The sequence below is a fragment of the Agrilus planipennis genome, unplaced genomic scaffold (assembly GCF_000699045.2).
Source record: "Agrilus planipennis isolate EAB-ADULT unplaced genomic scaffold, Apla_2.0 scaffold243, whole genome shotgun sequence".
NCBI lineage: Eukaryota > Metazoa > Arthropoda > Insecta > Coleoptera > Buprestidae > Agrilus > Agrilus planipennis.
In genome coordinates this window covers 108,725-124,616 of record NW_020438952.1, presented here as the reverse complement: position 1 = coordinate 124,616, position 15,892 = coordinate 108,725, and the positions used below count along the sequence as shown (strand labels likewise).

Genomic DNA, 15,892 nt, shown 5'->3' with positions numbered 1-15,892 from the left:
TTTCTTCTCACCCTTGTGGAATTAGGGAGGGCCTCCCCGAACGACTTCCCTTGGGCTTAGCTATTTAGTTGATCTTAAAAGTGTCTTATACACTTTTCGCGAGTCTACTCTAGCGTTACTTCCTTTCAGACGGGGTACAGTGGGTTATCTGGAATAGGAGCAATAGGCGACTGCCCAGCTTGCCTTGGCGAAATCTGTCCGATCTTTTCTACCAAAGCTATTAGTATTTGTCGTTAGTCCTTGTAATAGCACTATTTGCTTTCAGGTAACTCAAGAAGACGAAGACATCGTATTGTTTGCTTTTTATTGTATTTTCTTTGAAATTTCATGTGTTTTCTTGTCTTTCTCTTACAGGTACTTTGTTTGTTACTTTATAAACTCTTATATTATGTAATTGTAACTTAGAATGATAGTTAAAATGTTTCTAAATTGATCTTTTGGCATAAATGTTCAAATTAAATTAAATGTGTATTAAAATCCATTTGGGTGGATAGGGTGGCTATAAGGGGAGATGCGGAGGCCACAGAGGGTTAGGGAGACTTTTTTCTACCTAATTTTGCATTTAAATAATAATGATATGACTGTTTATTTAGGGAATATGATGTTTTTTATTGTATTTGCTTTGAAATTTTATTGTATCTCTTACAGGTATTTTATTTTCAACTTTTATAAGTCGTTAAATTGTATTATATCTTAGACATTTTGTTTATGTTTATCTGTTGTTATTTGAAATAAATTTGTACTTTGTTATAATAAATGTAAATTGTATTTCTAAATAATAAATGTATTTTCATTGTATTATCATTCTTTGGTATTTAAATAAATCAATAAAGTATGCCTTTTTAATTTTATTCTCAGCCTTTAACAACAGTAAAGAATAAAATAGCACAAATACTGTAAAAAGAAAGGAATGTTTGTAAAAAGAGAACGGTATGTGTGTCAAGTTTTGAAAATAAGCAGAGCCATCGTGTGTTCAGGAGCTAAACAATTTGAAAGAAAGCTGAAGTTAATCCCGCGCTTTATTTTTGAACATGAAACAAGACCCGATTCAACTTATGCTCTCCTAATACAAATGTTGAAATTTATGAAAATTTTCAGTTTTGAGCCAAATACGAGGGTTAGTCGAAAAGTCATGGAAAATTCAAAAGTTGTTTTTTGAAAAAGACCCGATGCAACTTATATTTTATTATCATATTCTCTACTATTATGAGATTAAATTATTTACTTCTGAATATATTGTTATAATATATAGTGTAGTCTCCTATCTGTGAGTGTAGTCCTCTATGGTAGTTCTCATACCCTCATCACAGTATAAACTCTATTAGGTTTATACTGTGCCCTCATCCTCCGGAAGTGCATCAGATCATGATCAGACCCTTTGTAGATCTATTATCTATGATCAGATCTTAAGAATACTTGTAATAAGCTTGAAGTAATTTTTCTGCTCAAATCATATCAATTGACACCACCATAAAGCCATAAAGGCAAGCGACAACATTAATTAACGGTAATTAGACTTTTGTGAAAGAGAAAATCATTTATTTGTTTATTTACATATAATGTACGCGGACGTACTGCTTCTACACTTACAAAAATTTTTTACAAAAACTCACTTGGTTTTTATCAAATACGTATAAAAATACAGTTTTAAAGTTTACTAGTTGCACGTGAAAAATGTGATTAGTCATCAACAGCGACCATATGACCATGAACTGTGGCAGATTGGTGATATCTTCTTCGATATGCAAAGTCTTCATTGTCTTCGTTTAATTGTGTTGAGGTCACATTTAGACCAGGATGTGTTGGTGTTACTACAATTTGTTCATATTCAGTAACTCGTTTTCTAAAACACAATGGATTCTCAAAATCACGACTAAAATAAAGTACATTTAAAAAATTACCCGCAACATTTTAGTAATACGTTTTTTAACCACCTAAAAAAGTGAAAATCAGATGATATTCCAGGCTTTACTGCAGGATTTGCGGTTCCAATGTAAAGCCACACTAAAAAGACTGCTACAACGCATACTATAGCGTACGCCCAGTGAACGAGAAACATAATAACGCATTTAACTACTAACTGAAATAAAACGATGCTTAATTAGTATCTTAAAGTTTAACTAGTAGTATACCATAATTAAAATAAAAGACTAAGTATTTCTGTTCAGACGCCGAGAAATTATTATACATTAAGAAGGCATTCTGTTGTTTATCTAGTTTACCATTTTTATCGGAAAATACTAAACACAGCAAAATTTCGAAGTTGTAGAAGCTTAAGCAACTTACTATTAATTTTTAAAAAAATGTGTAGTTTATAAAATTAACTTAACTTTGGGAAGTAATATTGTTAATATACATACCCCAAAAAGTGAAAGCCATCGATTACATAAACAAGAATACCAATTTTTAGATTTTGAATGCACTTGCTGCTTAAAGGCAATTGGGGTTGTTTCACTATCATCTGTAGTACTAGTAGTAGAACAACTAACATCTTTCTATAAGAAAAATACGAATTAAACAACAACAATACTTTTATAGTACAATTAGTTAAATTTATAAATACCTGTATATTTCTATGTTGTACTCTTTCGGGAAATAAATTATCCAAATCATTTACATCCCCATTGAGTGACTCACTTCTACTTGACGATCTCATAGTTTTAGGGTTACAANCTGTTAATTATTTATCTCATGTAATAGTATAATACATAATATACATATATCGTATTTTATTAATAACAGTTTCTAAAGTGAACACAATTACAAAAACAGGAAAATAATTAACAGTTTACAGAGTAAAAAGAAAATACCTGTAAGAGAAAGAACACAAATCACATTTATATGCATTAGAAAATTTTATAGTACTTACGAACTGTTATATTACCATTTCAACACAAGATAAAGGAGAAAAGTCTCCCTAACCCTCTGTGGCCTCCGCATCTCCCCTTAGAGCCGCCCTATCCACCCAAATAAACAAATATTTAATTTAATTTTAACATTTATGCCGAAAGATCAATTTAGAAACATTTTAACTATCATTCTAAGTTACAATTACATAATATAACAGTTCATAAAGTAATAAACAAAATACCTGTATAAGAAAGACAAGATAACATATGAAATTTCAAAGAAAATACAATAAAAACTAAACTAGTTGTCTTCGTCTTCTTCGGTTACCTGAAAGCAAATAGTGCAATTACAAGGACTAACGACAAATACTAATAGTTTTGATAGAAAAGATCGGACAGATTTCGCCAAGGCAAGCTGGGCAGTCGCCTATTGCTCCTATTCCAGATAACCCACTGTACCCTGTCTGAAAGGAAGTAACGCTAGAGTAGACTCACGAAAAGTGTATAAGACACTTTTAAGATCAACTAAATAGCTAAGCCCAAGGGATTACTTTTATTTCTAATTTTTTATGTATTATCAGGGTTTGACCCGTAACTTGATTGATTAATAAATGCAAAATATAACGTATTTTACTGTAGCTATAGTTTGATCATTTTAAGCAAATTAATATGTTTTATATGCTTTAATTTATACGTAATGAAACCGGAAGATTTCTTACGTAAATCCTAAATAAACATTACTTCAAGTTACTTTACGTCAACCAACTCATCTGATTTAGGGATCTCAAACTGCATATTATGACAAGAATGTTAAATTTCTTCGAATTTCATACTTTGACAACGTAAATACACGGTTAAATAAAAAGAACACGACCAACAAAACAAAAATAGTCTAAACAATTATAAAAGCATTGATATTTACTTAACTTCACGATAATGTTAGCTTGTGGGCTTATCGCATTCCTATGGCATAATAAAATTCGACCAAACGGGCAAGAATTTGAATTTTTTAAACATTAAACGAATGAAATTAAGAAATTAGCTAATTGCAGTACAACATATTTCAGAAGTACCTTATTGTTTTTTATAAAATAAATGCATACCATCAAAATTTTCCTAGTATNATCTGTAGTACTAGTAGTAGAACAACTAACATCTTTCTATAAGAAAAATACGAATTAAACAACAACAATACTTTTATAGTACAATTAGTTAAATTTATAAATACCTGTATATTTCTATGTTGTACTCTTTCGGGAAATAAATTATCCAAATCATTTACATCCCCATTGAGTGACTCACTTCTACTTGACGATCTCATAGTTTTAGGGTTACAAAAACGTTGCTCTTTTTGATGTTGAATATCGAAAGTTTGCGCTAACGCAAAATAAGCGTAGTCTATACTGGCATAAGTGAGAAGAAATGGCATAGTTACAACTGGGGCCAATGTATTTATTTCTCCTATTAATATAAAAGTCAAAGTAACTGTGGCTGTTACAGCTAATGCATATAAAGGCACCTTATTTGGTCCCCTCTGAAAGAAAGTTACATCTAAATATATATACTGTAAATACTACTACTAGCACTAATAGATCAATAGCATCACTGTAAGTATGATATTACAAATAAAAATATAGGTGGGTATGTATTTATAAAAGAAGTTGATTTGTCAATAAAAATACACAAAGTTACTTACACCCATTCCTAAAGCACCCATTCCTGGTATGACATTTTCAAGGGCAATGGATTGTAGTACTCTTGGTGTGCCATACATTGCTCCTAAACAACTTGACATTGAAGCTACATAAAGTCCCGCTAAAAGCAAGACACTTACAGCTGAAACCTTTTCAGCTATCATGAAATTTGTTAATAAAACTTCACGGGTACATGTAGCTCCCAAAAAAAATACAAATACAAGGTACAAAAATGTTCCTGTAGTAATGGCAGCCAAAGTCCCATTGGGAATGTTTGTTGAAGGTACTCTCAAATCTCCACTCATGTTAATACCCGCAAGCACACCAGTTATTGTGGGAAAGAAAACACCAAACACTGTAAACCAACTATATCCATTCTTATAGTCAGACCAAACATTGCGACCTAAATTTCCTGTTAGCCAACCTTCGAATCCGTTTTCTAAATTAAAAAATTGTTTTACTACTGTTCATATGTTTAAAACTTTTATAATCTTTTTTTTATTACCAAAACATATTATTTAGGAAATTTGATTTAAAACTAATTAAAATAGTTAATATATGTATATCTCAAAAAAAATTAATTTCAAGTTATAAGCATAATTGTTTTTATTTATTAACCTGGATCAGTATGAACAAAGCTTCCAACCATGAAGTCTAAGCCAGCCAAAAGAAGAATAAGCAACAAAACAAACTGCAACTTAATAACCCACTTGACACCAGCAATATTAATAATGCCTAGGAATAAAACAGCTGCACTTGCAATACCCCTGGTAGCCCAAGTAGAATTTTCTAATCCTATTAAACCTGCCATTGATTCCCCAAATCCAAGAACATTTAGTGCACAACCAACTGCCTATAAATTATGAATATTTGTTTGTTTATTAATAATTGTGTACAAAACTTACTTGACCAAAGCAATACAAAAGACCAAGTGATCCACCAAATCTTGAACCCAAAACATGGGCAATTAAGAAATATACACCACCACTTTCTACTCTACATCTTTCACAAATTCCAACAGCTGATAAAACTGATATTAAAGCTGTAAAAACTGAAAGAGAAGTATTTATATCAAAAGAATAAAAAAAAATAGATAAAATTTACCAGATGATAGGACTATAAGAACAGCACTAATTACACCTGCTTGTCCAACAATCCATCCGGACCTGAGAAATACAATTACACCAAAAATATTAATCATGCAAGATGTAAACACACCATCCCACGTTCCAAATAGGACTGGCTGGGAAATAAAAAAGTTTGATTTCCACCATGGTACATCCCCCTGCAAATAATAATTTTATATAATTAATTTAAATATACTTTCTGTTAGTTCATACATAAACAAAGTAGTGGCATTTACTATACGATAAAAATAAAACTAATTAAGGAACACACTTGCTCCTCTGCAAATAACTCATTTGCTCCAGATGCTTGGTGTCCCCCGATGCCATAATCATTTGAACTGCTTAAATCAACAAAACCAGTTGTATTGCTCCTTGCACGAGCTGAACTTTCTGCCCCTAATCCATAACGTGACCAATCTAAATCACTTCTATTTCTATTTTCAGAGCTACTTGCTTCCATTTGATATAGTCTGCTTTGCAATATTTAGTACCTATTTAAAACATCTGAAGCAGAATACATGCTTAAACCTTATGAGATGTTATTAATTGATAACGTATCTAAAAATATCAGTAATTTTATCAGCATAAAATTTGATATTTTCTTATTCAATCTTCGATAACAACACTTACTGACTTAAAACATTTGAAATATGATTATGAATATGACCAACTAATAGCGGTAACAGCACTACACAATAATAACAGTCCATCTTTCACACACTACCAAGCTTATTACATACTTTACATTGTAGTATAAAGTTTATAACAATCTTATTTTAATTAACGTATTTCAACTTTTTAATTCAATAATTATTTTAGAATATTTATAAAGCAAATATGTCATCAGGTCATCACTACTGGATGCAACCAAGCAAGTGAATCATATATAAGAAGTGAATCACTGATGAATAATTGCAACATGCGTTCAACATCATTGCAACCTATTAATATGATTGCAACAAGTTATCAATCATACATACAAAATTACTTATTAGAATGAAACAGAATAAAATGGAAAAATGAAACAAACTTTAATAATTAATTTTGTACTTTATTTGGAAAAAATAACAACATACCCATAATGACTAGATATTAATTTTAGTGTACGAAAAATTACGGAAAAATAAAAAAAAAGAATCTGACCAACCCCAATGTAAAAGTCAACAAATGAATTATGTACGAATGAGTGGAAAAACCTAATCTAAATTCGTGAGTGTTGTCTTTTCCTATCGTAGTCCCATTATCATAATTAATTAATTTCGAACAAATATTAAACAACCACGCTCACTAAATAATTACAAGATGGTCAACACCAACACCAATCTTTGTTCCAAATTGCTATTAATCTATAGGTGAAGAATGTGAGGGGTTCAAGTCCCTGGGGAAAATTTCGGGAATGTCCTTAATGAAGTCTCACACTAGATTAAAATACGTCATTTTTTTAACAGAGTTCCACAGGATACAATAAATTTAGGTTTCTATTTTCCCAACACATTTAGGTAATTGTTGGTAATGGATAACATTTCAGCTCTGTCTGAATGCGTTTAGAAATTTTTTATTTCCAGGGGGATATTTCTGAACGCACCCTCGATTTAATTTGTCTATGATTATACCCAATGCATAAGATCATACCCTTCTTACCCAACATAACCTTGTCTATGGAACATAACCATAAATATCTATGACTAGATGTATGACCATAAATAAGTGACATTTTATTCTTTTAATATATTTTAATATTTGAGTAAAAAAAACATTAAAAAGAATCCCTTTAGTCTATTGTTTTTGATGTCAAAGAATGTTTATTCAAATTAAAGCGTACTAATAAAAGTTTTCGGCATTTCTTAAAACATATTCGTAATTAATATACAAAAGGAAAGAAACAATTGCTCAATTTAGTTTTAAATTGTTGTCTCCAATTAGAGAATATCGTCGGTTTTGTGGGATAGAACACCAACAATATTACTTATTCCACAATGTTGGTTAAAACATTAGATGCTTTAATTGAATATGCCTCAAAAGGGGATGCATATAAGTATAACAAAAATCCAGAAATGTAAGTATTCCTTCACATTTAAAATTGTAAATAAAGTACATGAACTGATGTTTAAGGTTACGACAAACAGCAAAACTGTTGTACAAAACCAGTCAAAATGACCCATTAGATGCTGAAAGAACATTCATATTATTATACCGATTTCTTAAAGTGTATGAACAACTATTAAAAATAAGTCGTGATGAAAAGTTCGAAAAGTTAATTTTAGAAAAGGAAGTAAACACTGCTGAATTACAGTTGAATAAGTTGAAAGATGAATTAAAAGCTATGTATCATAAACAAGCAATTGCAGTTCCTAAGGGTGTTAGTCAAGATAAAAAAGAAGAGAAAATGCTACCTATGTATTTAAACAGTATGTACATATTTTTTTATTTTATTTATTCTAACAAAAACTCTTGTAGAATTGTTTGTGACCTGTGATGAAATATACCGTGCCTTGAAACAGGACAATTTGAATTTATTAGGGATTGATATTCGCAGTACAGATGATTTTAATGCCAGTCATTTGATATGTTTTAAATGTATAAACATATCAGAAGATAGTATCAATTTAGGGTAGGTATCCATAATTTTCTAACTTATTTTAAAGTTAGCTTTTACTAATGTGTTTAGCATGTCAGCCAATGTATTGACACAAAAAATTGCTAATGAGTATATGAGTTTCTGGGAAGAGAGGGATAAGTTTGATTGCGTTATAATAATTGATGCAACAATAACTGCAGATACTTATGAAGCTTCAAAAGCTCATCAATTACGTGTTATAATGACTGAGGTAAAATGCTGTGTCTTTATTAAACTAAGTAATAACTTAGTTATTTTATTTTAGTGGGATCCTGCAAGAAGATATAAAATTGGTCCTGTGATATTAGAGGGTGGTTATAGAGAATTTGCAGATAGATACCCAACCTATTGTAAAGATGTTCACCTTTTGTTGAACCAATACAATGATGATCTTGAGGATATACTTGATTTAGAAAGTGTAGATTATCCTACTGAAAACGATATCCACAGGATGAAACAAGAACGAGCAGGGACAGAAGATGAAATTTCTCCTGAAACTATAAAAATTATTATTGAGGAAAATAAGAAGGTTTTGGAAAAAAATAGACAATTGCAGGAACAGTTACTTATTGCTGAAAAGAATTTAGCTAATTTGGATAGGAAACTGGAGATAGAAAATAATAAAAATAATGTTACTAACATACTTAATCAAAAGATGGAAGAAGAAGATAAATTAAAGGCACTATACAACTTGGAAGTTAAATTAAAGAAAGAACGGGATCATTTAGTTAACCCATTTACTTTAAATAAAACAATACCTAATGAGAATCTTGAAGAAATTACCAAACTTGAAAAAGATGTTGATAAACACATGGAAATGAGGTCAAAAGTGTATGAAGAAGAGAGGAGACGACGATTGCAACAAGTGCGTCAGGCACCTAAACCAGACCTTATAAGTTCTAATAAAATGATTGATAGTAATAAAATAACTTTCACAAAATCTAAACCCCTTATTGATAGAAGTACCAAACCCTTAACTTGGTGGAAAGGCACTCAAAATTTAATTCCTGAAGGATCTCCGGAAAAGGTACTTTTTATATTTACTTTCCGAAAAAAAAATGCTGTGGTTTCAGTTAATTAGTTCAACAATTGTACAAGTGAAGTTAATGTAATTAGCATTTGCTTGGTAGTAGCAGTAGTAATGTTACTGTAATTTTTAGATGTTTTAATGGAAAAAGAACTAGGGGTGAGTTTGTATATTTAGAGTGAAAATTGTCTAAAAAGAGTTTGTTGCAAGGGCAGCTACTGTTTTGCGGTAAAATGCCCCTCATACTGATGGTTGTAAAACAAAAGCTTTTTTAAAAAATTTTATGTTAAGAACAAATATAACAATGGCCTATTTGTTTTATATTGCAGCCATATGGTTTAGTGGGGTTGAAGAACATTCGAAATACATGTTATATGAGTACAGCTATTCAATGTTTGAGGCACCTTGATGTAATAATAAAGTATATATTGGAGGGTCTTTTTAAAGAAGATTTACATGATAATCCCGTTATTATGCCCCAGTTTGCCACTTTAGTCTTGGAAATGTGGTATAAAACAGGGGTTTGTATGGAGCCTTATGAATTTTATAATACATTTAAGAAACATGCTCCCATATATGGCCAAGGAAGGCATGAAGACATTTCTGAATTTATTTTACTTCTTATTAATTATTTGCATGAAGATATTTCATTTGAGCTGAATATGAAAGATTACAATACTTCTATAAAGAGGGCTTGGTATGAAAGCCAAGGAGGCACTTCTTCTTACATTATTGAAGCTTTTTATCATGAAATGCAAGTTAATCAACCATGCCAAAATTGTGGAGATGTTGGATATAAATATGAGGTTGATAATGTATTCTACTTAGAAGTTCCTTCAAGGGAGTTTACCATAGAAGAACAACTGAAGCAACAGCTAGCTCCCCAGTTTGTTGATGGATATGTTTGTAAGAAATGCCAAAGTCCCAAAGTAAAAGTAGTAAAAAGTATTTGTCACAATCCAGCTGTGGCCATTTTTGTATTAAAAAGGTACATTTAAGGCTGTTTACTTCTTATATATTGAATTTAAAAATTAAGATCTTTGAGAAAAGTATTTATAATTGACATTTAAAAGCATGTTGATTGCGATCACGTAAAATACTATGCACATGTAACAAACCACAAGTCGCCGCTGAAAAGAACAGAATTTACTAGCTTTATAAAATACTTGTGATGCTTTTTTGTTATTTAGATTGAAAAAAATATACACAATTATGTTATATATGAACTTATAGCAACTAATTATTTTGTATTTAAAATTTAAAAGGTGGTTTGGAAATGGAGACAACACTAGTGTTAATCATGCTCGATGTAACATCACAGTGGATAATTTAGTTGTTGGAAAAGCAAGATATAATTTGACTGCAATTGCTTTACATACGGGATCTGTAAATAGCGGACACTATACAGCTGTTTGTCAGAATCCAGTTAATAAGAGGTAATTTTAGCAGAAGATAATGAAATAATTTTAAAATTAATCTATNTTTCAATACACTGCTTTATATTTGATTCGCTCAAACCAGAGTTAAAACCATGAACTATGTTTTCATTGTTTTCTTTGACATTATTTATACTGCATGTGGAAAGTGGTTGTTGAGAAAACTTTTTACTACTTGAGTGCCAGTTATCAACGTTATCTGTTACACTATCTGCTGTTGTAGTATACTTTCGTTTTTTAGCATTTTCGCTAACAGGGGTTGTTCTCGTTGCAGTAAACTTTGATAAGGTACTATCCATGATTACCGAAATATTTTGTAAACAATAAAAATAAAAATCAAGAAATAATTTACCAGTGATAAACGTCTAGATCAATATGTTGTTAAATAATAAACCTTATCTAAAGCACTCCATAACCTTCTCAGATGAAACTAATGCTATTATGCATTCTTTGTATTCTTCATATCAATTTCTGTAAATTAAAATAGTTTAATGATTTTACTTTACGATTAATCAAATTTTGTAATACGTTTTACTTACGCAGCAAATCACAACAGTGATGAACGCAGACTGATACAATATCTATATCTATGGTTACGATATTAATTATGATAGATTATGGTCACATTATGGTACCGATTATAAATTAGAGTTAAATTACTACAGTATGTATATTTCAAATCTATAATGTTGGGGTGCGTTCTGAAATGTCGCCGTGGAAAATTAAATTTGAATCATGCACTTAAATTTTGAATGAAATATCCTTCTGCACATAACAAGTAATTTTTACCGAACTCACCGAGCACGGTAATTTTAGACTTCCACGGGAAATAATTACTACAGTTTCTAAACGTATTTTGTAATCGTCGGCCATTTTACGGATAACTTTTCTGGTTTTTCTGAACGGGTACAGGGAACTTTTACTTCCGCGGGGACATTTCTGAACGCACCCCTGATCATGCTTGTCCAATCACATGTAAATTCCTTAATTTTACATTATTATCTATGACCTTAGCTTTGTATATTTATATAACCTTAATTATTTTTAATTCCATTAATACGAAGGAATTTAAAGACATGTTGCTTAAATATAGATTTGTTCATTTGTAAAAACTTCTGTGGCCTTCAGCTTTACTTTTAACATTTTATTAATACATTCTCTACTACTGTGAGACTAAATTATGTAAATGTGAATATATAGTTATAGTGAATAGTGTAGTCCTCATAGATAGTAGTTCTCAGTAGTCCTCATTCCTTCAGAAATACTCCAGAACGTAACAGTACTTGTAACAAGCGTGAAATAATTTTTCCCCTGAAATCATATCGAGTGGCACCATCATAAAGTCATAAAGGTCAAGGACAACATTAATTAAAGGTAATTAGACCTTTGTGAAAGAGAAAATCATTTATTTGTTTATTTACGTATTAATGTGAACTGCTTCTACACTTACAAAAAATTTTACAAAAATTAAACGATATTAAGCAATTGTATGTGTAACTAAAGTTGTAAAATTTAATTTGACAAACTAATAAATTCATTTTAAAATACATAATTGGAAATATATCAACAAATTAGAATTCATTTGTATGTTATTTTGCTAGATTTAGTTACGATTTTGAAATTGAACAAGAATTTTGGTCTGTTGATTGATTAATGATTAACATTTTGATTTTAGTATTATTATCAGAAGTTTAGGAAAAGATGAAAACGAAATTTTCGCATAATTTAGAAAATCACATGTAAGGCATTTAAAACTTATTTAATTGACAGTAGTTTTGCATATTAAAATAACAACAAAATCTTATTTTTATAATTTCCTTTGCTGGTTACAAAAACTAAAAATTAACGATACACAATTTGTTAACAGTGGTTTTATAAGCTAATGATTGTATAATAAACGTGCTAATTTGCGTAATAAACCTCTCCTGGCCCCATTTAACATTAATTACGTTTACAATTAAAAGACTTATTTGCCACTTGGCTATTAACTTTTTATTATATTTAGTTGCACTAAGGTAATTTAATTTCTTAATGAATTACTCAGTGAATTTTGCAAAAACTAATAATAATAGGAAGACCCTTTTAGTTTTAAATGTTTTAAATCAAAATTTCTGCTTTAATGAANTACAAACATCCTCTAAATCTGTTTTCAAAATTCAAAGATTCTAACAAAACCCTAATTATTCAGCCTCAAATAAACTAAGAATATATTACAATTAACATTAGATGAGTGAACAGGCAAAACGCCAAAACAGACCTATGCTGGAGCACGAGGCCAACACGCTCATTCCCATAAAAAAAAATTAAAGCAACGCTAATTGAAACCAATCAAATGCTAAATTGAAACGCATTCCACTCAATCAAATGAAATTTGAATAGTTTTAGGGCTAAATACCTTCAGGTGTCGTTTCTATTTATGAATAGCAAAAATGGTGACGTCCTCCTTTCAGAAACCGAAGACAAAATGATGATCGTAAATAATGAAGACGAAACGAGCCGGAAGCCCATAGATGAAAACTTCTTCTATACCTATAATCCATTGATAATTGATTTGATAGGTGCGTTCAATTATACTAACTCAGTTTAATTCGTAAATTAATAGAAACTGATACACCATTACAGAAAATTATCCCAATAAAACTGCAAAACTTAGTGTATTTTAACTACTTGTATCAATTTCTAAAAATTAATACAGTCTTTCGAAGCAAATTAATTAAAAATAATATTAATGTGGACACTTCGTTAACATATGAATGGCGTATTCATGGGTGTATTTAAATCACGAATTTAACACATAATAATGTTTTGCATTAGGCAAAGCATCTTGCGTTACGGGTAAGTTAATATTCAGGGTAGGCCAGTACATGAGTTAGAACTATTTTCAAATCACGAAAGTACTAACAGTACTTTCGAATTGCTATTANTTATACTAACTCAGTTTAATTCGTAAATTAATAGAAACTGATACACCATTACAGAAAATTATCCCAATAAAACTGCAAAACTTAGTGTATTTTAACTACTTGTATCAATTTCTAAAAATTAATACAGTCTTTCGAAGTAAATTAATTAAAAATAATATTAATGTGGACACTTCGTTAACATATGAATGGCGTATTCATGGGTGTATTTAAATCACGAATTTAACACATAATAAGTTTTGTATTAGGCAAAGCATTTTGCGTTACGGGTAAGTTAATATTCAGGGTAGGCCAGTACATGAGTTAGAACTATTTTCAAAGCAGTTTTNCATTGTAGATATTATTTCAGTACCATCACAAACTGAACTTTAATTCTCTCCCATTTGTCAGATGATCTGTAGAGATGGGCAAAAAAAAAGTATTAGTTTTACTATCAACTAAAGAAGGAAAGTTTCAATTAAGTAAAATATGTAATATAATTAAAAACATGCACAAAAATGAAAGCAAAACAGCTTATTATAAAATGGCGACGAGATGTCAATTTTATTCATGTCATAGATTAATGTTAAAGGCTATAGAAATAACCGTAGATGTACGATGTCAATTTATACAGTGCATAATAATAATAATAACAACAAATGTACGCATTTCTACAAAATTTCACTGTTTAATTCATAAAATTGTAAATTAATTTGAAAGTTAATCCAACTATTAAACTTTGTTCTTAACGAATGAATTCAGTATTCCATTCAGAAAGTTTATCTTCACACACACTTAAATAGAAACAGTTATTTCTCGGTGACCGACTGATACGATTAGAAAAATTGAACCAAGACGAACAAACATCACTTGAAGGACTATTAAAATGAAACACAACGTTATCAATTCATGTTACAAAAAAAAAACACATTTTAGAATATGTATTCATTTGTACAAAATTTTCACTATTTAATTCATCAAATTGTAAATTAATTTTTAAATTTAATCCGACGTAATGTAAACACGTACATATTGTAAATACCCACAAATCGGGACTGGGGTTGATAAGAAATATAAAAAGGTTCTCGACCGATGTAGGCTATCCGGTCATAGTAAAAATTAAAATTTTATTTTCAGAAAAATTGGGTTTTTTCGTGACATCATATTGCATGTTTTTGTAACGTTAAAACAGTTAAAGGTTAAGGCCTAGTAGGCACTAAAAGGGCTCGAATGGACTCTTGCTTTGGAAGTACTTTAAAAAAAATAAAAGTCCGTGTTTTCAAATTGCATGCCAGTAAAAAGAAAGGATGTTTTAGCTAGAAAATCCTTGCGAAAAAATAGCAACCACCTTTTGTTGGCATAAAGATGGGAAATTTTCATTTTCATATGGAATAATTCAAAATCACAGCTAATTTTTCCATTCTTGTGCCAACGAAAGGGGCATGCGATTTTTTTACGAGGGTTTGTTTTATCACTAAAACTCCCTATCTTTTAATTGGCATGCAATTTTTTACATTACATTTCTTTTGAATCAATAGCTATTTCTGATTAAGAATCGTCTATCTCCTTTACTATTGTTAGTTTATTAACATTTTTATACATTTATAACAATTTTCCCAAAAAAATCTAACAGTTTTTTGTCCGCATTTTTAACTATAAACATCTTTATCAGAAATCATATAAAAAAATGTAATGTACAGGATACGAGGTAAAAATGCCCACATTAGAGAAATATACAAAACAAAGTGAAAAACATTCATTTACATCAACACTGTTGTGTTGTAAAATCATAATTACTTTCATAGACTGCTGATGTATTAAATACATTTAGATTATTTTATTAAAATCCGAAAATTTAGTTGCTTACAAATTCCGACTCACACTGTAACATTTCTATCTTTAATTAGACTACAGCGCACTCATTTTATTTCCCGCGAAGGCATTATGATAATTTAAATTCAATTCTTTTAAACACTGCTCATAATTGCTAGTCCTTCATATATGCAACCCACTGTACTGCAGAGTATTCTCATCGTCAGACAGCAGTAAGAGTTATACTTCTTTCAGTAGTCTCCGTTTTCAGAAAAAGGGTTTAAAATATTCATTAGTAAATTTTAGCCACAATTTTATATGTGTGTACCCCATTAATTTATCGAGAAATAAAAAGCGATGTCTTTAAATTAAAGTTTGAAAGTGCACCCCGGTAATTTCAACTACAAACTCCTTTTAAGTAATACTCTAC

General features: G+C 30.1%; 2 protein-coding genes and 2 long non-coding RNA genes across 6 annotated transcripts in view; 1 reads left to right on the top strand and 3 right to left on the bottom strand.

The window, feature by feature from the left end:
• Positions 1–1,599: 1,599 nt before the first annotated feature.
• Positions 1,600–6,548, bottom strand: LOC108740656 (solute carrier family 12 member 8). Of its 3 annotated transcripts, none has more exons than XM_025974851.1 (11): positions 6,301–6,548; positions 5,942–6,228; positions 5,648–5,828; positions 5,449–5,594; positions 5,162–5,396; positions 4,546–4,982; positions 4,166–4,383; positions 2,564–2,651; positions 2,361–2,495; positions 1,902–2,080; positions 1,600–1,843 (listed from the first exon to the last, which is right to left on the bottom strand). In XM_025974851.1, the coding sequence occupies exons 2-11, from the start codon at positions 6,128–6,130 to the stop codon at positions 1,681–1,683; spliced, it is 1,971 nt and encodes a 656-aa protein (XP_025830636.1). In that variant the 5' UTR covers positions 6,131–6,228; positions 6,301–6,548; the 3' UTR covers positions 1,600–1,680. The 3 variants fall into 3 exon arrangements, with proteins under 3 accessions (XP_025830636.1, XP_025830637.1, XP_018330556.1); XM_025974852.1 differs by having other exon boundaries at positions 5,942–6,174; XM_018475054.2 differs by lacking the exon at positions 2,564–2,651 and having other exon boundaries at positions 4,078–4,383.
• An 811-nt stretch (positions 6,549–7,359) lies between these two features.
• Positions 7,360–10,793, top strand: LOC108740661. Its single transcript, XM_025974850.1, has 7 exons — positions 7,360–7,726; positions 7,783–8,078; positions 8,128–8,281; positions 8,339–8,498; positions 8,553–9,314; positions 9,644–10,302; positions 10,580–10,793. The coding sequence occupies exons 1-7, from the start codon at positions 7,647–7,649 to the stop codon at positions 10,752–10,754; spliced, it is 2,286 nt and encodes a 761-aa protein (XP_025830635.1). The 5' UTR covers positions 7,360–7,646; the 3' UTR covers positions 10,755–10,793.
• A 3-nt stretch (positions 10,794–10,796) lies between these two features.
• LOC112904574 lies at positions 10,797–11,400 on the bottom strand. The gene is made up of 2 exons (XR_003231201.1): positions 11,290–11,400; positions 10,797–11,221 (listed from the first exon to the last, which is right to left on the bottom strand). It is a non-coding gene; the product is annotated as an uncharacterized LOC112904574 (long non-coding RNA).
• Positions 11,401–12,950: 1,550 nt separating this feature from the next.
• LOC108740662 overlaps positions 12,951–15,892 on the bottom strand; it is a 5,590-nt gene continuing 2,648 nt past the window's right edge. The window contains exon 3 of the long non-coding RNA XR_001938383.2: positions 12,951–13,279. This is a non-coding gene — a long non-coding RNA (uncharacterized LOC108740662). The remainder of the gene's footprint in view (positions 13,280–15,892) is intronic.